The sequence below is a fragment of the Ammospiza nelsoni genome, chromosome 13 (genome assembly GCF_027579445.1).
Source record: "Ammospiza nelsoni isolate bAmmNel1 chromosome 13, bAmmNel1.pri, whole genome shotgun sequence".
In the NCBI taxonomy this organism is placed as follows: domain Eukaryota; kingdom Metazoa; phylum Chordata; class Aves; order Passeriformes; family Passerellidae; genus Ammospiza; species Ammospiza nelsoni.
In genome coordinates this window covers 16,140,823-16,166,148 of record NC_080645.1, presented here as the reverse complement: position 1 = coordinate 16,166,148, position 25,326 = coordinate 16,140,823, and the positions used below count along the sequence as shown (strand labels likewise).

The following is a 25,326-nucleotide window of genomic DNA, read 5'->3' as shown; positions in this document are numbered from 1 at the left end:
ATTTTCCTCACAAGTCCCTCACATCAAAAAATCACAACTCAGTTCTTTTTGTGATGGCCTTTTTGCAGCATTTCACTGCTTTGGGCAGGCACTTTGTGGCAGCCAGGTCCTGTTTTGATCAGGCTCTGTGGGATTCCAGGTGTGCAGCCCCCAGCACACCCCAGGCACCTTCCAGTGCAAGCACATCTGGCTGTCACACCCCAGGGAATGGAGAGAACCCAAAATACTCTGGGTATGTGAATCAGATCTGAGCAGGCCTTACTTAACCCATAGAAAATGAGAATAACCCATCATTTATTGCATATGCTATACTGCAGTTAAACTGACGTGTGGTGGTTTTCTTTTTTTTATCTTATAATATTTAAGATTATATATAATAATATAATAAAATCAAACTATTTTACCAGGGCCATGAGTAAAAGCAGATTAATTTTAGAGATATGGAAACACAGGAACAGAAAAAAAAAAAGAAATTACTGTATTAAATTAATTTGGTTTCCAAGAGACAAAGTGCAGGCTCTCTGAGGGCAGAAACATAAACAAGAACCCATGCTCTAAATATCTTTTAATCTAAATTTTAAAAAACAGGCAGAGGATAAGAAAATGTTTAGCATGTGAACATGTGAACAGAAAGATCCTTTTGCAATATGAAAGAGGAGGAGGGAGGGAACATGGCAAGAGAAGGAGCAGAGAACACAAAGGTTGGAGCTCAACCCCAGCCAGCACGAGGGACAAAACCCTGAAAGCAACCGGAGAAGAGGCTGATGTCACTGTCACCAGTGACAAAACTGGTTCTGCTTCTTGATTCCTGCTGTGCCAGCTTCAGCCTCTGGCTGACCCCTGCATTCTGCTACTTTTCCCCAAAAACATGTGCTTGGGAAAGGCGACACTGCAGGTCCCTGGGGAGCCTCTCAGAGCAGCTCTGAGTCCATGGAGCATTATAGAAGAGAAGTCATTACGCCTCACTCAATTAAAACAAGGGGCTGCAAGCGTAATTGCCTCTATTTTTTAGAGCTGCAGGGTATCATCCACACAAAACAATGGTGATTCTTCAGGTAATCGAGTGGCAAAGCTTTAAAGTCAAACCCAGCACTATTTACATACTTTACAATAATAGGAGCTAAAAACTCTAGGAGCAAGACTAGATTATGACATCTGTTTAAAAAAATTAATTAAAAAATCAAAACAAAACAAAAATATGGAATTATGCGCTGAAAAATACATCAAACTGCGCCTAAAATTCCATTTCCACTCAGAATTCAACATCTAACCTCTATATTCACTATGTAGTCAGCCTACTGCCATTCCCTCAAAGTACAGTAGCAATTCACATGTTTTGGACTTAAAATATCAGAAGTGGAGGAGCTCCCAATTCCTTATTTAACTTGGAAATCTTTGATGGAAAGGCAAGCTAGTATTGCTGAAAATTTGCTCAATAAAAATAATATTGACTCCTTTTCTTTTCAGCAATACTGGAAGTTTAGATACCTAATGTCAGGAGGACAGGAAATTTTAAGACTGAATTCCGAACCTGTAAAAACAAGCACCCATATATTGAACACAGTGGCAAACTCTTAAACACTCCTATTAGATGTGCCTTTTGGATTTTGCACATATTTCAATAAAACCAGTTACAAGGCAGCTCCAGCCATAGACAGGAATTTAAGTTAGCACATATTAGCAGCCTGCAGTGGGCAAATGTTCAAGCACATTACAGTTTTAATATAATTATAATTGTTGAACATATTCAACCAATTAGCCACAAATATTCTGTTTATCTGAGATGCTGCCAAAAATTGTGAGCTGCAGTCAAAATAACATGAAACTGTCGTCCTTCTGCAAAGAATAGCACTAAATCAGAGGCAAAAACATATGGAAAAAGCCAAAGCAAATATCTTATCTGATATTTTATAAATCATCAAATACCATATTTTAAAAATTTTGCTCGTACAGATATAAACTGCCACATATATTTATTTGATAAATTCACATTTTAAAAGTTCATGTCACCTACTTAAACAAAGGGCTTCAGAATAACTTGCAGCACGTTTCTTTTTTGTCCAGCCCCCGGACATCAAAATTCCACAAAGCACAAACAAAATGCAGATAACTGAGAAACACCAGTTAAAAGCTGACGTGCCTTTAGGGTCAAGAACAAAATCATTTGATTGCCTGCTTTTCTGCATCAACTAAACAAGTACAAAACTATTTTAAACAACCAGATGAGTCTAACTTACGAGGGGAAAAAAAATAAACCACTACAATTTGTCTTTAAGAAAGAATTATTAAAAAAACTGAGCTGTATAACTCCTATTTAGACAATCTGCAATGCTGCAAAAGCAGTTTTTTCAGTGGTATCCCCTAAATAATAAAGCTGTTCCTTTTACCATACTTCCTGTATTACAGAAGTCATTTTCCTACAATAAATCAATAACTCATTCCTTATGTCAGTCATTTTTCTCCATTTAACTGAACGGGCTAAAGACCAACACTGAAAGTTAGATTACCTTTGAATTATGTGTGTGATTTAAAATTCAAAGCACCACACTAAGGAGCCTTTTAGAGCGACCACTCTGCAGCCTCCCCATACAGACACCCCCCCTCAGGGCTGCCCACAGCTCTGAGCAGCACAGCAGCTCAGAAAGGGTTAAAAATGTGAGCGCTGAACAGAGCCAACACTTTCCTTTATTTACAGAATTAAAACCCCAAGCAAGGGCTGAGAATTCCAACACCACCCCCAGCACCCCCCATTCGTTCAGATTAACTCCTATTTGCATCCTATGGCATAATTTATTCAAGCAGCTTCCAGTGACCTTCTTTTGCAGACATTATCAATTAAAAATTTAGGCCCGCCATTAAAATATTTGAAAAGGCTGCTTATTTTCTTAGATAATCCAATGAAGAAAATTAAATAATCAAATATCAATTTCTTTACATTTTAATGAGCATAAAATGGAATATCTTAACATCAGCATGTAGTTTAGTCACAGGTTAAGGGAAACACAGGTTCATTTTACATTAATTTATAGCATAAAATGTGCTCTTATTAGAAATAAATCACTGACAAAAGAATAACTGCTATAGACAAGAAAAAAGATAATATGTCAAAAATGCCCTAAAAAATGTTTATACTCTCTGCAATTTGCAGGAAAATTGATAATATTAAGGAAAACAAGTTTCCAGAGGCAATCTACAAACAGTGCAAGCCTGGGAAGCCTGTATCAATTAATTAACTATCCTGTCTCAAAAGCATAAAACTATTTAATCCATCCTTCTATATGAAAGGTATGGATTTGTTCACAGGGCTCTGTCATCTATTAGCTGTCTGTGAATTTAAGCACAAGTTGTTGTGACATTTGTATTCTCCAGAACTAATAACCATCATTTCACTGCCTCAGCTTTGCTTCATTTTAAGATTTTCTTAAAAAAACTTCATAGGCTCTTTTCCTGCCTCTGACGTTTACCACCAGTGACTGACACAGCTGGACAGCCCCTCTGGTCATGCACTGCCTAGAGCTGTCAAAGAGGAAAACTTTTTGTTCTAAAGACATTTTTTTTAAAACTTTTATTTTTACTGAACTTTATTTTATAGTTTGGTTTGAGTTCTCACTCCATGCCTCATAATTAGCAATTTAGAGAAGCACTTTGTGCCAAGATCTCTGATCTGGGGATTCGTACAGAATCAGAATTATTATTTTTTTCATGTAGCACATCTTTACAATCAATCACTGTTTTTTTTGGTTGATTATTATTATTATTATTATTATTATTATTATTATTATTATTATTATTATTATTATTATTATTATTATTATTATTATTATTATTATTATTATTAAACTGCAAAAGCTGCAAAAATGTACTTTTTTAAAATGCAGAAATTCTCATCTTTCAGCCTTAGCATCATCCCAGCAGACTCTGAACCTCAGCATTACCTGAAGCAATTAGAAGGAACCAAAGTGGCAAAGTAGTGTTAGGTAATGCTTTATCCTCAGCATTCTGGAAGCTCAGCAAGGCTCCCCCTCAAAGCTGCTCTCCACTCCATTTCAGCTCAGCACCCCGGATCTGCTCTTCACCAGCTGCTGATGTTCCTTGCATTAAACTGAGAATTTGTGAGAAAAGCAAAACTTCCTGCTGGGTGTCAGCTTTGCATGAGAGCACTCCATCCTAGGTCGTGACACTCCTCGGATGCTTTTCTGTAAATATTTTTCATTTCAGGTAAACATGGAGGGGGGGCTCAATAAATTGAGTACTAATTATAATTATTAGAGCTACTGCTTACTTAAAAGCAAAATAATACATTGTAGAATTTTGCTTTTATACAAATTTTTTACAGTAATAATTTAGTGAAGAGACCACACATTTGTTTCTGATTTTCATTAGCCAGCTGCTTAACTTTGATTATTTTACATAAGGAGTGTAAAGGAAAACAGCATGACAAGTTAGAATGAATCAGTTTTGTTATAGATCTAATTTTAATGGGGAAATCCTTAACACAAAACCCATGCACCTGTTCTGGTATCTTAAATTGACCAACTTACGAAAAACTAAGATGAAACAAAAATTTAACCATTATTGGCTGAATTATATACAAGCTATAGGGGCCATTCTTTATACAGCAGGACAGTAATTCTTCTGCATGTAGATTTTTCATGAGATCAAAATATTATTTAGCTTTAAATCAAAAGATCTGTTATTTTAGTAAAGACTAACAATACTCGGAAGTAAAATTCCTCATCTGGGGCTGTAATATTTGCTGAAAAAAACCTACTTCAAAACATTAATCAAATTTTTCGCCTACTGGGCAGCCATATGGTAAAGCAGCATGTGAATCTCACAAACTTGCTGATCTTCTGTAACTGGGTGCTATTAATTACGCTTGCTGCATCCATCTCTTAGATTTTTGCTTTGTGAAAAAAAAAGTATTTATTGCAACAGCTTTTACAAAACAAGGGAATGAAAATCACAATTGATTAATGAGCTGAATGGAAATATTTCCGTTAGCAGCTTTTTAAAATGAGTAAGGATTAATACCATGGGTGAAAATGAACCCTAATTGTGTGTCCCCCCCCCACCACTTTCTGTTTGGCGAGGGGCTGCATGAGCAGGGAGAGGGTCTAATATGCATTATTCACTGCATTGGCTTTAGGTGATAATAGGGTTTAAATTAAATAGTTCAATGCTATAAAGGCTGAGGACTTCATGAGTTTTAGTGCTAAATTCCTCGCTACGAAATTGAATTGTCACACAATGGCAAATTGTATTTGGTTTGGATTTGGGCTTTGTTTTTGTTTCTCAAACATAGCTAAGAGTTTTCCTGAAATCCAGAAAAGCAAACCATTCAGAATGATAGTCTCCATTTTGGCTTTAATTCCTCAGGCCACAGTACTGAGGCTGTTTTGGGATCTCAGCCATAAATCTAGTTAATCATAAATTATAGCTAGAATATAATCCTTGACTCTACAGCCTCGTGTGCCAGCGAAACGGACTCCCAGGAATTACTGAAAGAAGATTGTAGGGGCTGGGCTGAAAAGCTAGCAAATAAGTTAAAATTGTGTTAGTTCACACACAAAAATCCCAGCCTGGGGAAAGGAGATGTGATACCTTTGGCCACTGCACACGCCCAGAGCAGCAGAAGTCATGGCACACCTGTGAAGATTTGCCATATCATATCTTCAAGTTAGAAAGGATGATTTTTCTTGCTCTAATCTTCCCATTAGTCTCCTCTACAAAACTAGCTTATTTCAACATTTGGCAGAGTGTGTGAACTTCATCCCAGGTACCAAGGGCAATAATTAGAAGGAAAAGGTGAGGATTAGTTTAAAGAGGGACCAACAAAGTCATGAAAAGCATAAAACCCAGACTCACTGCTTATTTCCTCCTAGTGTAAAAGAATGAGACAGACTGAAAATACAAAACAGCTCTAACCCAAAATATTCTGTGTATGTGAATCATCCCCTCAGACTTGAGAAAAAGAACAGTGAAATACCTGGAATATTCAAACAATTGCAATAAATGATGATGATGACTGTAACCCCTCAACTATTACTGGCAGCTTACTGCAGGTAGAAGAAAGGGAAAACAGTGTCTTGAATATAGAACTAGGACTCACTAGAGTTATTATTTATTTAAAATGACCAACTCAAATACAGCAACTTCATGTGGAAGGAGACAAAGAAACCTTTACAATAAGGCAGGCTGCTGAATGATTTAAAACATTACATATTTCCCAGACTCCTGAAACACAACACTCAGATATGCAGAGGAGTCACTTCTGTCCTGCCAAGTCACCTTCCTGAACCATGGTGTAAATTCCCCTGCCTCCCTAAAGTCTTTGTGCTTCTTAGCTTACAGAAATTTAGGCAAGTAATAATCTAAATGGCAAAATATTTCATTATCAGCTACTTCAAATTACATGGCCACCCACTGGATGAGGTTTCATTCAGCATCATGTATATATCTGTATTCGTAAAGAAAGAACAGGAGGGAAAAAAATCAAGAGAATTCAAGTGCTAAGAAAGCAAGGGAAGTTTTGCATTAAGAAAAAAAAATTAAATAGAAGGAAACTATGTTTTTTAAAAAACCAACAAACATATGCTTCACCGAGCATGATTCTTATTAGAGAGTAGAAAAAGAAATAATAGCAGTTTCTAAGTCTCATTACTCCCTTTTTCGTGTTTCATCCCAATTCCAATATAAATTACTATCTTCATAAGCAATGAACAATAATAAGACAATTCTTGCTATCAGCCTTCAAGCTCTGTACTTTAGAAGGAAAAAGCAGTCTTAAAATGAATGGAAATGTTTAAACAATTTTTAATTAGTGACCCAAAATGTGTGCCATAACTTTTCATCACCTCATGGGTGATCTCTAAACCTCTCCTGCATACATTGACTGTCTGCTTAAAAGTTTAAAGAGCTAACAAAATGTTTTAACGAGATACAAATCTCAGAGATCATTAATCAATATGTTCAATGTTATTTGTGATAATTCATCATGACATGATATTAATGGGTTACTGTACCTTCAGAGGTGAGATTAATGCAAATGAGCAGCCACAATTAACTTTACTGCTCCCAACTCACAGGAATGGACAGATGATTATAAATGACAACTATATGTCAATTACAATATCCAATAAAGTGAAGCTTAGAGGGCAATCTATCTACTTTTATAGTTCTTGCCTGACATAGCTGAATTTAGCTCAACCCACTGTTGTCACAGTGTAACCACTGCTTTGAAGGAGGGGTCAAAGTTTTAATTTTCTATTTCTTAGGAAGGAATTCAAATTGTGCATCTAAATGCATTGTCTAAAGGAAAGCTGCAGGAAACCAAGAACAGATGTTGCTTTCTTCATCAGCTGAAGGAAATTGTATCTGTTCTCAAATTGCAACAGCAAGGCCACAAAGAAAATAATCTGCCCTGCTGTGTAATATATTTATTCAATTAAAAAAAAAACAGAGCCAACATATCAATGCAGCGATGGGAAGGAATTTACATTTGGTAAATTTCTTTGTCACACACAGGATGCTGAGTCCACTCAGGTTAAGGATTCTGAGTGAGATGTTGACTGCTGTGTGCAGCTTTGTGCACAAACAGATATTGTGTGATCACCTTTGAGCACCCAGGCTCCTGCACCAAACAGATACGACTTCACAGGAAAATACCCAAATTTCTAGTGGCAACAAAAGAGCTAGAAACAAAGAGTTCAGATGTTCATAAACCAGACAGCTGGCCAGATTGAAGAAATTCTGAAAACATGAGAGATAAAACTTCATATGATCCTTCAGTAAACGATATATTTACCAAAAGTGGGAAAATCAGCTCTGATAACATGGTCAGATTTTGGCTTTCTGTCCTCCACTAAAAAAAATAAAAAAGCTTCAGTGATGAAAGAAGAGAAACATTAGTCAAAACATAGAGAGAAACACCATAAAACAGATATTTTGTGTAATTTCATAAATCTTTCTTTGTAGAGTCTTTCCTATGTGTTATGCCCAATCATGATGCCCTGGGACAGCTCCTCTGCACAGGGGCCAGAGATGTCACCCATGGCTGAGGATGAGCCCCTGTGCAATAACAAATCCTACAGCTACATTTCACATTTACTCATTAAGCTCACTTAATGAGAAACAACAGCAGAACCTACAACCTCAGCTATTCAAAATACCCAGAAAATTCAGACCATGCTCAGTTTCTATAAAATCAGAATCAAAGGGTTTCCAGGAAAAGTTAACCTGCACCTGGAAGTGTGTTTTGGGATAAATCCTTGAGGCAACAGTGGAACAACCAATGCCAGTTGTGCAAAGTACCCATTGACCACCCAATTTTCCTTGTGAAAACTCCAAGGATGCTTCTTGATTTTGGCTGCACCTTCCTAACATAAAGTATTTGAAATCCATTTTAGCTACACTTAGAAGGAAAATATTGAAAAGATATTTGTGATTTATTTTTTTATCTTCTCTTTCCTCATATACCCATCTGAAAGTCGGGATCAGCTTCTGTGGCCTCTGCTTTGCAGTGAGCAGCTCCCAATTCCACAAGGCAAGTCATACCCTGGCATTGCAGTGAAATCAGGGAAGAAATCAGGGAAAGAATCAGGGAAAGAATCAGGCAGGGAAATCAGGGAGTGGAGGGGCAGGGTCTGGAACACCTCACCAGGTGCACCAGCAGCTCCACTTGAAAAATATTCAACAAAAGCCACTAGGGGTTTTGGCTAAGCAATATTTTAGACAGTACTAAACCGGTTACATCAGCACTAAATAACACTAAATCTTCATAAGATCATGTAAGTATGTTTATACCTGAATACTTTGCTGGAGGACAGCAGGCAAGTTCTTGATTTTCTTTAAAACAATGTTTTCCAAAGGAACTCTCTCCTCCACCTCATTTTGTTTAATCTAATCATCAAGAAAAATGGGGTTTTGCTGAATAAAACTGCTGACACCATTATCATCATTTTCAACGTGGGGAAATAGGAGAAATTCTTTACTGCTTCCAATATGGATGATAATACACATTTTTGTGAATATTTTGTCGATTTCCTGACACGAAAGCACATCCTGAAAAAACATGCCTTGAGAAGAAACAGTCTCCATGCTGACCTCTAAAAAACTGAATTCTACAACTATCCCTTAAAATAATTTTATGCTAGATAATTAGCCTTAGAGGTGATACTTTAACTAAAAGCAGTATGCCCTATAAGTCCTCAAAAATCCCAGATCCTCCAGCAGAAAAAAGGTTTATTCCATAAAAATAACACACTTTACTTTGAGCACAGAAAAATGCCAGATAAATTAATAATTTTAAACTACATTTGTGTAAGAGGACGATTTCCTTTTGGATTTATGTTTTTGTTGGTGATGGTTTTGGGGGGTTTTTTTTCTGTTTGTTTGTTTTTCGTGTTTGGATATTTTTTGCTGGTTTTGTTTGTTTTTGGGGGTTTTCTTGTTTTAACTAATTAATCAACAAATTTGAGCTGGCTAAATAAAACCTCTTCCAACGCCTCCTATTTAATTGCAGTTTGGCACCAACAAATATATATCAAAATTATAGTATCTCCCTTGACAGGAAGCTCCTTGCTTCCACACACAGTTATGGCTCTCTGCAGAGTAACCAAGAACTGCTGACAACCTTGAACACTGCTACAACAATATTACTATACTTGGCAGAGAAGTACCCTTGCGGCAAGAGAAAAGCTGTAATTTTGACTGTCACTTCACATTACACTAGATATTATTTCACTGTATACACACGCACACACTCTCACAAAACTCTTAATAGACTACAGTTTTCTCACTGCCCAGCTCCTCTATTATAAATGACAATATAATACTGTTGACCTACTGGTAGGATTGCTAATAAAGCCAACGTTTAACATCGCTGAAAATTTTCTTTTAAAATATAGCCATCATAAATTGTCTTGTCCTGGTCGTCTCAAGCTACTTAAGTAGCTCAAATTTATTTCATCTATTTTATTATTCATTTCAAATGAAAGAAAATGTTTTAAAACAAAGGGGAATTATAAATCATTTGGATTTTGATAGCACGTTCTGAAATAGCTGAATAATTGCTGGTATTGTAAACTTTAAAACCTTCATTCACAAGCTGTTTTGGTAAGAAAGGGATGAGTACACTCAAAAAGACCCCCAAAAAATCATCTTTCTCTATTTCCAGTAATAATATAAGTAGAAAGGTAAGAATAGGTGATAAATAACAGGGAGTAAGAAGTAGAGCTAAATTACTGACTTCCTCTCTGGGACCATTTCCATAACTACAAAAATGAGTATGGAAGAATTTAATTGAAAAATAAATTTTGAGTACAGAGGACAAAGCCCCTTCTTTAAAATTTTCAGTGGTACAAAATGCTCTGCTATGGAAATTAGTATCTTTGTGGGCCAATGAAAGGGATATTTTGTTCTTTTAAACCAGACCCAACTCTATAATAGTTTTCAACATAGTTTACCTCCTTACTTTTTATTTTATATGCTGCATACCTTCAATAAACAGACTGCTCCCTGATTTCCAAACATCTTTGCAAGTACGCATTCAGAATTTGCACAGTCCCACTGTACATCAGCAAAAGAATCTCGGTGAAATATGGCCATGATCAAATCCTACAGGCAAGCCTAACTGCTAGAAATCAAGTTTTGCAGTACTCTGCTGTCAATTCACTACACTGAAAGCAACTCCTGCGTTTTTGCTAAAAGTAAAACAAGACTTAATTAAGCAAACTGTATTTAAATAGACCCAAGTAACACTTGGAAAGTGTCATTACTAAAAAGCACCACTCTGATTTTACTGCAGCCCAGGCATGCTTTGCTCCTACCCTTGTGTTATTGATATAGTGTTTCAAATGCATTTAGAAAGGCACCATCTCACTGGTGCTGTTTAGATAAGGAAGCATCACTGAACCTCTTTGCCCTTCTCCAATAAAATGTATCAAAAATTTCAGCACTGTCTGCTGACCGCACCACATTTAACAAGATTCACAAATGAACCCAGAGTAAGTTTCCCACTGTGACACATTAATAATAAGTTCCTTATCCCATCTATCCCAAGCCATGAATATGTAATGTTATAAAATGAGTCCTTTTCACACAACAGAACCTCAGACGTGAATAAATAAAAACTATCCATCACAAGCCTGTGAAAAATTAATGAGAGTTCTGAGACATAAAGAAAAATTGGTTACTGAGATGATAAGGTCCAGTATGTAAAAATCATGTTCCTCACCAGCTGTAAATTTTATTTTAAACTTTGCAAAAAGAGTTTAAAAAAAAAAGTCTTTCTAGAGCATATTTACCATAAGAAACAGAGAAGGGGAAAATGCTTTAATGGTGGGACATATATGTGAGTAACCCAGACAGCCTTTGGAATCAGGAAGGGGATCAAACACTGCCATAACAGGGAGTTACAGCTCCAGTTACAGCAAAGGTGTAACCTCAGATATTTAGAACCACAATTCCTATTCTATTTCTTTACCCTTCCTGATGAAATAAGGCACTATGCTTCCCTAAACTTCATTTACTCAGGTAAAAGAAGAACAAGTAGAAATAAATTATTTTCATTCACGTGTCTCTTTACTGTGCCAGTAAAGAGTTTAATCTTTCAATATGGAGTAATCTAGCTTGCAATATGAACAGAAAGAAGAAAAAAAAAAAGAATTTTTCAGAAGTCAAGCTCCCACTATGTTTATCAATACATTTTCCCAAACTTCCCCCAAAGACCATGTTGATGTTTGAGGACCACAAGGTCTGCTCCAACCACATCACCAAGAACTGCTGCAACTTGGTCCCCAGGCAGGGACACAAGCACAGAAAGAGCAAGAGGTACTGCCCAAGCCCTTGAAAGACTTTCTTCAACACAGACAGCACTTTCTAAACTTTTCTACCAATGGACTTCAGGAAAGATTGCATGATCTACAGCCCATTTTGTGAAAGGTTAGCCATTTTAATGCCTCACAGCTAAAATGAAAATTATGCTTTGTGATACCAAACTAGGTCACCTATTTTTCTCCAAATTCTGTCTCTGCTCACTCAGCTCTTCCCCATTAATTAAGTTATTCTCTTTTCTATCCCACCATCATTCCCACATCAAGAATCCTCCAGGTCTGGAGTTCCAAACTGTTTATCATGTCTTCGTTTCTTAATTTTGACAAATAAAAAAAAGCATTTAACTCCTCGTTGTTTCCTTCAGCGACCATTTTCTGTTAACACATCCCATGGTGCAGTGGACAAAGACAGAGCTTCTCCTTTGCTGGGTGGTGCACATGTGTGAAGTGATGAGCTTGGAGAATGTGTTACTGAGCCTTTCCTTGGTTAACAGGACAGGAAACCATAATGAAAAAGGACAGTGGCAGAGCCCTGCTCCCTCCCCAGAGCACAGATTAGATTTCTCTATCAAGGAGTGGCTTCATTACATCAAAACGTGGCCAGGCAGGATGTTTTATGCTGGGCTTCTTGAAAGTGGTTACATCAGAAAGGATGGCCTCCAGAGTGCTGTCAGGGGTGTCTATCTGCAAAATAAATTACTTTTTCAAGTCTGCGCTGGCAGTGATTGAGTGACTGTAAAGAATTATTTATTAGTCTTAAAATGCCAGTGGATACACTTAAGGAACTATTTTTTCTACAAAACTATCATGGTCTCCAAGAAGAACAGGAAATATGGTATGACCTCCTTAGACTGTTGGGTTTCTTTGAGGGAAGGGCAGGTCCCTCTGCAAGGCTCCACAAGAGCTCAATCCCTGTTCAAAATTCCTATATTCCAGATAAATGGCCTGACTCCCTTTGGGTTCCTCTTGGTTATCTTTGCCATGACCACTTAGCTTTCTTAACTTTAATGTTCTGACTGCAGGAACTCTCTTGGGAGGGGAAATGGGGGCAGAAATCATTAAAAAAAAAAAAAAAAAAAAAAAAAACCTTAGCACAGTCCCATCACCATAAAGATTTTCTTACCATGTTAAAAAAAAATACAACATACAGCCAAATAATTTCACATCATTACCTACTTCTATTTTAGAATATCTAACATTTAAGTCCTTTGGTTTGCGCTCAGACCATATTTTCAATAAATTTTCTTATTAAAGTTTTTGCCTCCCCTTTTACTCCTGAAATTTCACAGTCTCTCAAATATGTTCATCAGACTATTTAAAGGACCTTGCTGCTTGAATAGGTATTAGATTTTCAACTGTGCCAATGCAGCTGAAGATTCCTTTGCTAAATACCCTTATTGCAGGTTGACCTCTCCTGACTTGATACACACATTTTGCAGGGGAAAAGCCTTCAGGTCCATAATCAGCACAGTCATATGCCCACCCCACCAATACAGAGGAGATGGCAAAAGCCTGCTAAATATCTTTGACATATATTATTGCTACACTTTGAGGTCAACTTTACATATCAACTCCCATGAGGAAAGGCCAATTGAGGGTTGATTAATTTTCAGACATATTTTAGCTCTTACAATATGCATCACCATACGTGAGCAAAAGACACTGAAATGTGGTTTTTTTATACGTTGGGGGTGGGGAGGGGTGGAATTAAGAGCACCACTGTTTGTTCTTGGATTCTCTAAGTCACAAGGGGCAGCAGTGAAGGACAACCAGAAAGGATTTCAATTTGCTATTTCCGTCTGAAGAGTAGCAGCCCCTGTAATGCACTTCCTCTGCTGTTGCAGCATCAACACTCCTCTGTATTTTTATGCAATCTATATTTTCCCTCGCTTGGCACTGCAGTGGTTGCAATTGGCAGTGCAATAGATGAGTGGGCAAAGCATGAAATTAAAAGATATTCTTCCTGCATTGCGCTGACAGTGCAAATTCTCAGCCAATAGCAGCCAAACCCCAGAATGTTTATTTTTAAACTAGGGCAATATACCATTAGTTCTCAAGTTTAATTCAATTGAATTTCGGGCAAATAACAATAAAATCAACCCCTGGATAGGACAATCTTTGGGTGATGGATGAGAGTGCTGCAGCGAACACCAGACCTCACCCAATGGATTCTCTACCATCAGAAAACTCCCCCGTGGGACACCCAGGCAGAGCAGGACAGATTCTGGGGCCAAGAGGAGTTCCCTGCCTCATCACCTCAGCAAAGATGGATTCCACGACCTTCTGAGAAAAGCCTATATATAATTTTTGCTGAATAGGCCCCTCAGTTAGCAGCAGAATCCAATTTGTAATTTAGCCTTAAATGCATACTCCACAAAAAGCTATCAGGTAAGAAAAACACCTGACATGTAGATAAAAATGCTTTTTGACATACGTAAGTAAAAATAATACCATGGCATTTCTCAAATTAGCCATTTGAAGTGTGCACACCCTGGAAAAGTTTCAGCATATAAGCATTTATTTTGGTTTCGCTTTTTTTTTTTTTTGGACCAAGAAAATATTTATGAAAAGAAAAATAAATAACTAATTTTCCTGGCTGCAAGCTGGAATTCTTTCCTGGTTAAACTATATGCAGTGAAATGGCATTTAAATTATACGAGAGAATTGATTCAAATGGCTTCCATTAGCAATTTGGCAGGCTGCTGTGAATTGCTCCTAATCAATTTTAAATAAAGCCATTCTATCTGCAAATGGAGGCATCTTCATGTTAAACATCTCCACGTTGAACATCTGAAAAACAGTGGCTAAAATACAAATTTCTTCATAATTTTTCATAACTTGTTGTGTTTAACAATGTGCCATCAGTGAAACTAATGCAGAATAAAATAACTATCTGTGTCCTCAGAGAAATGTTCTGGGCTCTAAAGGTTTTCTCTTTTCTCTTATGTTAATGAATATTTCCAAGTAATGCTGTTCTAGGTCATTTTACAGTACAATTGTATCTTAATTTTGCTTGAGATTTTATCAAGAGTAATTAGATCCATTTGAGTTGTAGATATTCAGCACACACACAGTATAACCATTTGAAGCAGGTGCATTTGTATTATGAAAATTTACATTAAAAAAAATAAAAACTTGAAGAATTTCATCAGACATTCAGAATTTTCTGCTTGATGTGTCTGCCTGTTTAGAGGAGACATCTACAATTTCAAATCAAGCTTTTTTCCTGCAAAATCTTTCTACAGCACAAGAGAACAAATTCTAGCTGTGACAACCTATCCTCTACTTAATGTAGCTGAAAGGACACACTTTCATAGTGGGCAAAATAAGACAAACAGAGAAATTAAAGAGACAAAAAGAGAAATTAAACCATTGCAGTTCCCATTAATCCAGGCACATTGTTCAAACCTGTAAATGGATTTATAAAAACATTGAAGGTGAAATATCTTACATTAGCAACAAAATCATTTCAATATAACTCTTCAGTCTGACTTCATGCGCCATGGAAAGACATGAGGCTGGGTTAGGTGCTGCAGAATTCTGATACTGACCTCAGTGAAACATTTTCAGATGGCCACAGCCTGGTTTGGTGTGTCTGGCAAAGCAGGTGCTGGCATGTGAGTGTCAGAAAGGGTCTGTGTTTGTCTCTCCTGGAATAGGATCTCAAAAAACCTTGTCCTGGTGGTTTCAATGATTGTGGTATTTAGAAAATCTCCTTCCTCAGACTGATGTCCAACTCTTAATGGATCATATTTGGTACTGAGTCATTTAAAAAAAGAGATACTGTTCATCTAATACAGAGATGCCTGAGTCTTCCTTAAGAAAGTATTTTAAATATAAGAAATAATTAAGAGAGTAATGGTAGCAAGAACATTGTAATGAGACAAAACTAATGAAGTAAAAAGAAATTATCATTTTAGGAAGCATTGTTTACATGTGATCTGCTTATAGATCACCTTCCTAATAATGGCAAAGTACATAATAAACTGTCAGAAACCAGTGAAAAAGCAGATTCAGTCACAGACAAGGAACTGACACTTTGTGGGCTGGAGAGACCTGGGAATGGGAACATGAAGTGCTTGTTCCACATGAAAAAAACCCAGTTATTTAACAGACTGTGACTGCTACAGTAAATCAAAGATTTGCTTTACAAAGCAGTAAACATGGTGAGGGGGAACCTCTCCCAAAACCCATAAAGCAAAGAGGTGTAAGTAAATAAAGCTGTCCCACACACTTCCACTGCTCAGCTCCAAACACTAAAGCACAGCTTTCAAGAATCACAGAATTTAGCAGGAGGTATTGCACAGGATACCTTTGCTTATTTATCCTCCACCATCCCCTCTCTGACTTGTCCCAAAGAAAATGTGGAAAAACAGAGCCTGGAGATGCAGATGGAGCAACGCAGCCAACAGCTGATGGAAAGGAATGCTTCATTCTGCTGCTGCACTTGCAGCGCAGGCACAGCCTGGTCTGTGTGCTGAGGTTTAGGAATGCACATTCTCTGCTTGTAAAAGCTCAAACTGAACAGCACCTACTCAGGAGAGCTTGATGGTTTTTCTGAGAACTGCAACCCCATGTGTCCTTGAAGGGGAGAGCCACCCTTCCACACCCACAGCTGGAGAGGTACCTCTGTGTTTCATGATGGAAGCAAAAACACTGAAATTTGACTGCATCTCTCCTGCTTTCCTTGTGAAACCTATGGAAATCATTAACCTTCCCAAACAGAAGCAGAAAATGCTCTCTGATGTGAGAAACTCAGTATCAAATTTTGTTTTGCAAAAGATTTTTGTGGTATGTTAACTACTTCAAAATAGAGATCTATTAATATTTCTATTATTAAAAAAACCTACAGAGGAAGCAATTAACACAACCTTAATGCTAAACAATTTTTGAACTCAGCACATTTAGACAAGACTACTCATCACAAAATTACTGTTCTTATTTCTGTTGGTTGCTAAACAAGGTAATACACTAATACTTACCATAACAGTATTATGCAATGATCCAGTTTTAATGCACACCAGCATTCAAGAAATTAGATATAACAAAAATCTCTCATGACTACTTAAATTTTAATCACTTTTTTATTGTTATACTGCAGGAGTCAAGAGTAGAGTAAACAACGTTCTTAACCCCACTGGGCCCAAAGCAGGTTCTCCTTACAGAAATGTGAAGATGTTGGCAATTTGTACTGTTCAGAGATGCTAAAAAAGTCTGCCATCATCCAATACCCCCTTGTATCATTAAAACATTCTTATACAGCTAATTCACTGACAGTTCGGGTACCTCAAATCCATCAATAGCATTGGGAAAAAAGAAATAGACTATGGAAAAAATATTTCAACAAACCTTTAAAGCAACTTCTTTAAAAAATGCTTTGTTTGAGGATTTCTCACAAACTTGTACAAGACAAGAAAAGAAAAGGCATAAAAAAATTCCATTGCCTGAGCTTGCTGAAGTAATCTAGGATTCTATTGAGAAGGAGTGCTATTGAAATAAACAATACTATTTGGCTGGCTGAGTAAGACAGCCAGTAAATTAAATCCTCCATGTCTTCTACAAATATTTTTTTATGCACAAGTTTGTATCTTTCCCAGAATAAAATCCTGATGGTTCAAAAATCCCAGGTTTTCTATACCAGTCATGAGCCTGTGTTTGACCAGTCTCCTCCTCAAACACAAGACAAACAGATGTGCATTGAAACCTGTTCATGCTTACACAAACTGCAGGGTTCAGCTGCTCTTGAACACAATTTCACAGAGCTGAGGTCCTCAGACGTAACTCAGACCCAGTGCTGCTCCCACGATTGCTTCTGGTTTTCTACACATGGGGAAAAAATCCCAGAATATGTCAATTCAAAGAGAAGCTCTGCAAAGGGTGTAATGAACACACAGAACATGCATCCAAAGGAAGGTAACCCAGCCCTCAGGGTCAGCTCCCATCCAGCTCAAAACCAGCAGGAATGGACTTGGAAATGCCCACTGGGACAAGGTACTGAAGGACACAGAGCAGAATATTTCTTAAAGTCCTGGAATATGCTTAGTACCTTATTTAGAAGGAAAATAAAAGCTATATAAACTTCTTCCATACTGTCTCTTCATGCTGTCTCCAATTAGCAGGTTTCTCCCCTCAACACCTAATTTAGGTATTCTAAATCCCTCATAACTTAGAACATTTATCAGCCATCCTTATGGTACTTAGAACAAACTGTTTAAATAAACACCATGACAAATGTTGGACCCTCACTACCTGTATTTTTCTATCCTGACCTCTCCACAGTACATCCATCAGTTTAGAAAGCAAAGAAAGAGGTACAAAGGTAAGATCTTTCCTGTCTTCAAAGTAAAATAAATATAAACATCAGCTTTACATCCATGGCTCATGACATCTTATGACATTTTAAAATATATTTAATAGCTGAAAAAAAACCCCTCTAAATGGCTCTAATCATTTACTGTAAATGTCCACTGTAGGTCATGCTCATCAGATGGAGTACATTTAGCGGCTTGCTGTTGCTCTTCAAAACAAAAAGATATAAATCTTAATACTCTCAGTTCTAATGTATGGATACAAGCCATTAATCACTCAGACAAACACATGTAGGTTGTAACCCTGTACAAGCTTTAAGAATAGAAATCAGATGAACAGAGCTCACACCTTCATGTACAGCTGTGCTCTACCTAACCCTCATCATTTGAAATTTGGTACAGAAGTTGAGTTGTGCTCATCTTTCTGTAAATATCCACATCACCTGCAGGCCACCCCCTTCAGGGGATTTTTGGTGTTCTGTGATTTTTGAATGAACCAGAGCAGACAGTGAACATTTCACTATGAACTGTCAAGTTTTTCATGCAGATTGAAGTCTTCATCTTCCTTTTTTATTTACCATTACAAACAGAAAAAGACATTTAAAATAATAATGCATAAGCATCAGTCTTATCCCAATTCTGTTTCTACTAAAATCACTGCCAAACTCCCATTGATTTCAGAATCACAAAAGAGCCATTTCATAAAGTACTGCCTCATATTTTATGAGTTTGGATTTCTTCTTTGCTACTGCTACTAGAAATACTCCCATTCTAAGAAAACACAACAGACAGGTTTAATTTGACATATTTACATATTACCAAAAGAAAGTCTCCTAAACCCTGTACATTTATTTTCAGACAAGAACATTATATAACAGTCTGCTAAAAGAATGATTAATGCACATCTCAACTTCAAATTTCAGCAGTGGAAGATATAATAGGAATATTTGATGCAGCTGAAGGAGTAGTTTCCTTCAGTAGAAGGAGTAGGAAAAAAGATTGTAAGCAGTCAAACAGAATTGTCTGCTAAGAAAATAAAATTAAATTGTGACTATTGTCTTGTTCACATAAACAAAGAAAAAAAATTGCTAATATTGACAGGTGTCCTTTCTCCCAGGTCAGCTTGCAATACACTCAGTGACAGCAAGCACCAAAGAAGCCACTGCTGCCTATATAGATTTGAGGTTAGGCTAAAAACCTTAAATCCTATTTATAATTCTGGAAATAAGGTAAGCAACAGAAACCAAACCCAATCTGGTCAGAGAGAAAGGGATGGGCAGATGTCAAACTTGCTTCTGCTCTTAAGGAAAGGACAGACAAGCAACAGGAAGAAAAATATATCTTCAAATAACACATACAAGTTTTCTTTATGGAAAAATGGAACGTATTTCCATTCCTGATTTCCAAAGCTACCAAGTAAACATTCACAGAAGCAGAACGGTTTGTGTTGGAAGGGACCTGAAAGCTCATCTCATTCATGGGCAGGGACACCTCCTGCCATCCCAGGCTGCTCCAGCCTGGCCTTGGGCACTGCCAGGGATCCAGGGGCAGCCACAGCTTCTCCATCTGTGCCAGGAAGGATTTCTTCCTTCACAGGAAGGATTTCTACCTTCAGTCCTTCCAATGACTCAAATTTAATGTGCATTCCACTGTCTGAGCCTTAAGGTATTTTAAGATGAAAATCTCCCTGTTCCTCTTCTCATCTATCACTGCCTACTTTAGGCTCACACTCCAGCAGCATTCAGGTGCCAGACAGGGAGGAAGAGGCAAAGCAAAAACAAGAAGTATTTGTCAGATTAACACAAAACCAACCAGGAGATAAAGAGGAACTGTGTGAGACTCTCAGACACCAGAAACACCACGGAGAGAAGGATCTGATGGAGACAGGAGCCAAACCCACCCCATCAGTGGAGTGAATCCTGTCTCCAAGGAGTGGGGGAAACTCCTGCACTGCAAGGGCAAAGTCATTTTGCCTTGAAGGCCAGATTTTAATCTGCTATGTAACATATATTGTGAGGTATCTTATGTTTTGCTGTTATCTATAGAGAGCCTTTATTGTTCAGGCAAAAGAGATGCTGAATTAAAAGGGGGCAGGGGGGGTGAGATCCCTATACCACAAAAATAAAAAAAAGGCATTGGGAGATAAAAAAATTTTAAAGTACATTGTGAGCAAGCATTATGTATTTTAAACTTGATCTAAAGCTACAACTTTGAAACAAATTATGAAATTAAGGTTTCTGAAACCCATTTTCTTGGAGATGATGACACATAAGACACTAAATAACAATTTGTCTGCACTCCCATAGAAAATATAAGCAACAGCAAGAGCCTTTGTACATTTAAAACCAAAACCCATCCTCTCTGAAAAGTCATAAATAGTACCATGTAGAATTCTTACTAATATTGCAACTACCCATATTCCCCAAGTTCATATGGGTAGTATCAATAAAATATTCTCCCCTGAGTCAAACCTTTGCAAAGGTATTCACTTAAAGAATTATCTCCATTAGAACCATTAACCTTGGTGCTCAGCATGTTCTGCAATTTCTGACCCAGCCAATGACTTTAGAGATTACAATGTGATTTCTGAAAAAAAACTCCAGCATGTTCTACAGAGAAATTTTATATCATAAAGGTAATATATTTGTAAAGATTGTATGATTTTACTGATCCTCGAGAAAAATAAAGATTTCCAAAAACAGTACCTCCAACATGATGAGCTAAATTACAGTTTTGAATCTTTTGCTTTGAAAATGAACAATACAATGTTCACAGCAATAAAGAAGAGAATTAAAATAAAGGTTTCATGCTAAATGCTTTGTGTACAAATGGATTCATGTTCTACTTTTACTGGAGCTTTGTGGTGTTTTGAGAAGACACTAATAAAAATGTTCATTATAGCTCAGGAAATGTGTGGAAAGAGATAGCTTTAACCAGAGCAAGGCTTGGTCCATGGCTTGGTCCATGTTAGCTGAATATCTATTTAGACCACACACAGTGGTTAATATTTGCCAAAGAATGTAGCATTCTGCAGCAACCAGGTCAAAAACACAGTATGTCAACTTCCAATTAAGTTGAAAATAATGTAAAAATGTTTAACTTAGACCTCCAAGACCTCATCAGCTTTTAATTTAAATGGCTGCTGGGAACAGTATACAAAATCATATTTTATAAAGTTTTGAAATCTAGAATCATCTTTTATAACAAATAATCCAATCAAGGTGAAGCTAACCTCTAAATGAACAATGACAACTACAATAAAGCAAAAAGTACTTTACAGATTCAAGCTGAATACACTGAGAGTCTGACCACCTTTGAAACTCAACCAGGAGATTTGCAAAAGAACTGGCACCCACCTCCAATGTCTGCAGCCACAAGGAGCAATGAGATTTTCATCTCTGGAGTCAGAGCAATTATTGGGCCCCATTCTACCTCCAGTAGACACTAATGCCTTCCACCACAAAGAGCAGCAGCTCATTAGCATGCACTGCACGAGGAGCTTTTTTGGCTTTGTATGTTTTCTTTCTTAAAATTACTTTCTTCTCCACAGCCCCTGTATTTGCTGTAGCTGTGCACATCCATTACTGCACTCCACAGATAGGCAGACCCATTTTCTGCTAAACACTAATATTATTTCAAGTACTTAGTATATTATTATGAAGTTTTGACAGGTTTCCGACGAGACAGGAAGAATATTTCCTGGCACACATAATCCCACAATCATCCAAGGAGGGAAGAACCACAAAAGAAAACAAAAATTAAATTTGCTTTAAACAAACATTTTCTTCTAAGGTTTTTCCTTTGAACATGATTAAACTTTAAATTAAATTAAAGCTTTGGATCAGAAACAAATTCAAAATGTTCTGTGACCCTCAAAAAAAAAAACCCAATTCTTTTAATATCATATTTGCAGATTCATGTCATAGGGGAAAAGAAATTTGGCTGCAATAAAGAGCAATTTAAATGTTCAAGAGGGAGTAAGACAAGCCCTCACTGGACCTCACAGTCACCCATCCTGCTACTAACACAGTTTTCCTACCATAACACACACAGCCATGATGTCCCTTGAATTTTGAAATCCTGCCTGCGCAAGCTGTGACAGAGATCCTGAGGCAAAAATAAATATATCATATATAATTAAAGACTATACCCATATATTCACAGAGGCAGAGTTCTCACTCTCTAATGCCTAAGGAAGAATGTAAAAATGTGACACTGCCTTGGGATGCTCTCCTACTCTCAAACAAGTTTTAAGCTTAGGACACCCAGAGTCAGAGACAACAAAAATTGTTGTCTAACAATTTCTTCTATTACATTTCCATCTGACCAATTCCTCTTGAATCCATCTAATTTTCAGTAGTCAGAAAGCACAGAAAGTTTCAGCTTTGCTATTTCCTCTGCAGAAGTGATAAAATACAACTCTGAACGACAAGTTTAGTTTGAACTGGGTTATACATGAAAGAAAGAGCACTCTGATAAAATTATCCACAACAACAACAAAAGGCACAAGATCAGTGTTATATAATGAAAATGATCACATTTATTCAGTTAAATAGTTGAAGTCTTCAGAGAAATTCTATCAGCTGGAAAAGAAAATTCAATAAAAATGTTTCATTAATCTGAGCAGAAGCTTTAAGATTTGACTCATTACTGCTGCTCATTCTCAATCTTCAAGTCTTTCTCAAATATTTTTATACTCCCAAACAGATCCTCACCACAAGTGATTTTATTTGCTGATTCAAGAATTTAAGTGCAGCTGCATAACACAGTATACTTTTTAAACAGAGGAGCAAAACAAAACACATCTCATGAGTAACTCTTAATCTGCCAGCAAATCAATTATAGAGAGCTTCTGTAAAAAGCATCTGAAAATCTGCTTCCAGTCAACACAACTTAGCCATCTGCTTCCCACAGATATCTGCCAGGAACGGGTTTGCAAAACCAAATTAACGGTGATTGCACAAAAATATTTAAAATTTAATTTCAGCTTGCCAATCACTTTTATAGTCCTTCACAGGCATGTGCAAAGAATCCTCCCCTCACCTCTTTGAAGTTAATGACATGTTTAAGCCGCCCCAGAAAAATGGCTCAAGCCACATTTAGCAGGTTTGGTTTAAATGAGCTTTGTGGGTGTCACTGCAGTGTTAGAGGGACACGGCCACCACTGGGCCTCACACACCCCTCAGCTGGAATACAAACGCTGCTTTCCCCGAGCAGGGACTGAATTTGCTGTAAAATAGAGTGATACCTCTCCTTCAACTGCTTTGTTAATCCTGGATTAGTACAGTTTTGGCTATCAGAGGTGTCAGTTTACCTCCTGACAGTTATTTATTGTACATCTGCTCACCAACTGTTCCACCACACTTGTTGCCAGTAGCCCCAGTCTATTCTAGATGCTGTATGTGCAACCATTATAATACTCCTTCCTCAATTTTTTTTCTCTTTCTTTCAGCATCCCAAACTGCCAGTTTGTAGAAATTCCCACTGTTTAATGACTACAAATACAAAGTTAATCTTGCAAGGAGCCACTCATCATCTGGCCCTTTTTCAGCAAGCACAATGAAGGATGCTGATAACCACACAGGAGGTACTAACCTTAGACAGATGTGCAAATAATCCTTTCACATGAGGATAGAGCTGCAATTTTATCCATCTCTATTTTTAAAACCAGGAAAAAATGCACAGAAATATTAGTTTTATATTTCCTCTTGCAAGACGTGCAGTGAATTACAATAAAAGGTGTGAATATTTCTCTTCTTAAAACTACCAGAGAGTTTTTCAATCCATGCCTTTAAATAAAGGCTAATAAAGAGATTAAATTAGAAGCATCTGGATTACTCTGCAGCCAAAGTCACATCATTCCAATAACATTGTTCCAATTCCTTTAATTTCTGTTGCAATCCTGTTGTACAAGTATATAATTTTACATCTAGCTACAAATACTGGAATCTCTGCCACTACTTCTGTTATCAGAACCAGGTTTTAAAGTTCAGAGCTCACATTTCTGTTAAATATAATACGTAAATTTTTGGCCAAAAATATAAGAAATATTTTTCTCATTACTTTAAATTTAAACAATAATTTAAAAAAATAATTTAAATTGAGTACTTGGATACCATTTAAAGATATACTATAACCTACATGTTATCTTTCGTTTTAGAGGAAAATGCATGTGTAACATGTCCTAGCACATTAGGAAACCATATAATCATAAATTGTATTACAAAGCTCTAAGTTTTTGGGCTCTGATCAAAGTAAAACATGAGCACTCCTGCAATGCAAATCAATAATTCTGGACCCCAAAACAGCGTAAACTAAAGGACAGAAAGCTGTGATGTTCTAATCACAGCTAACAGTGGATATTAATTTACTTTTGAGATGCTGGCTTCAAAACATAAAAAGACGCCATGGCCAAATCCAAGCCGGGTCCAGGACGGCTCCAGGCTTTCGTTTGTGTCCCTTTTAAACCTTTCCCACAGGATGTCACTCCTGCTCCATGGCAGTGGGGACTGTGCCTGACAGACACTGGGGACTTCCACATTCCCGTCTCCACAAGGATACATGGCACGGGTATTTAAGCAACTTCTAGTTTTGTAAATAAGATTACAACAACGACTGATCCATCTCAGCCGCCATGTTGCAAACCCAAATATTTGCTGACTTTTAAACTAATTAAATCCTGTTACAGTCCCTCCAGCTTGAAAAACCACAACACTAACAAACCTGGAAATAGTGATGTTAATGCCTGTACATTGTCCCTACTTAAACAGAACATAATCCAGCTAAAGACATTAGAGAATATTCTTCCTTAAATTCCTACATTTTCACCTTTTAGGGCTATATAATTTATTTTCCAGATATTCGTGCCATTGGATAGATTTTTTTCTAACAAAAGAGTGACATCTCGTGGTGACACAGAAACCCTGGCTGGAGCACCACTCCTCTCTGCATGGAACAGAGAGCAAACCCAGCACTGCTTAAAAGCTGCAGCCCGGCCCTGCCAGCCCCTGGAGCTGCAGTCAGGTGTCCTCTCTGGGAGTGAGGAGATGCCCTATGGATCCAGGAATTGTGGTCATCCCTCTGGAGACGAGAGGTGCCCACATTCCCCTGCCTTTAGCCAGCCAGGCAGCTCCTCAGTGCCACCTTCGTTTGATGTGTGACCTGGAGGTTTGGAAGTAACTTCT

The 25,326-nt window shown here is 37.3% G+C and overlaps 1 protein-coding gene across 5 annotated transcripts in view; it reads right to left on the bottom strand.

Moving 5' to 3' along the window:
- The window catches only part of WWOX (WW domain containing oxidoreductase), a 473,442-nt gene that overhangs the window by 408,827 nt on the left and 39,289 nt on the right, over positions 1–25,326 (bottom strand). The window contains exon 6 of one of the 5 annotated variants that reach the window (XM_059481162.1): positions 17,538–17,654. The exons of the other annotated variants lie outside the window; for them this stretch is intronic. Coding sequence (XP_059337145.1) covers positions 17,589–17,654 — 66 coding nt within the window. The 3' untranslated portion in view covers positions 17,538–17,588. Of the gene's footprint in view, positions 1–17,537; positions 17,655–25,326 lie in introns of those variants that run through there. 5 annotated transcript variants of the gene reach the window in all.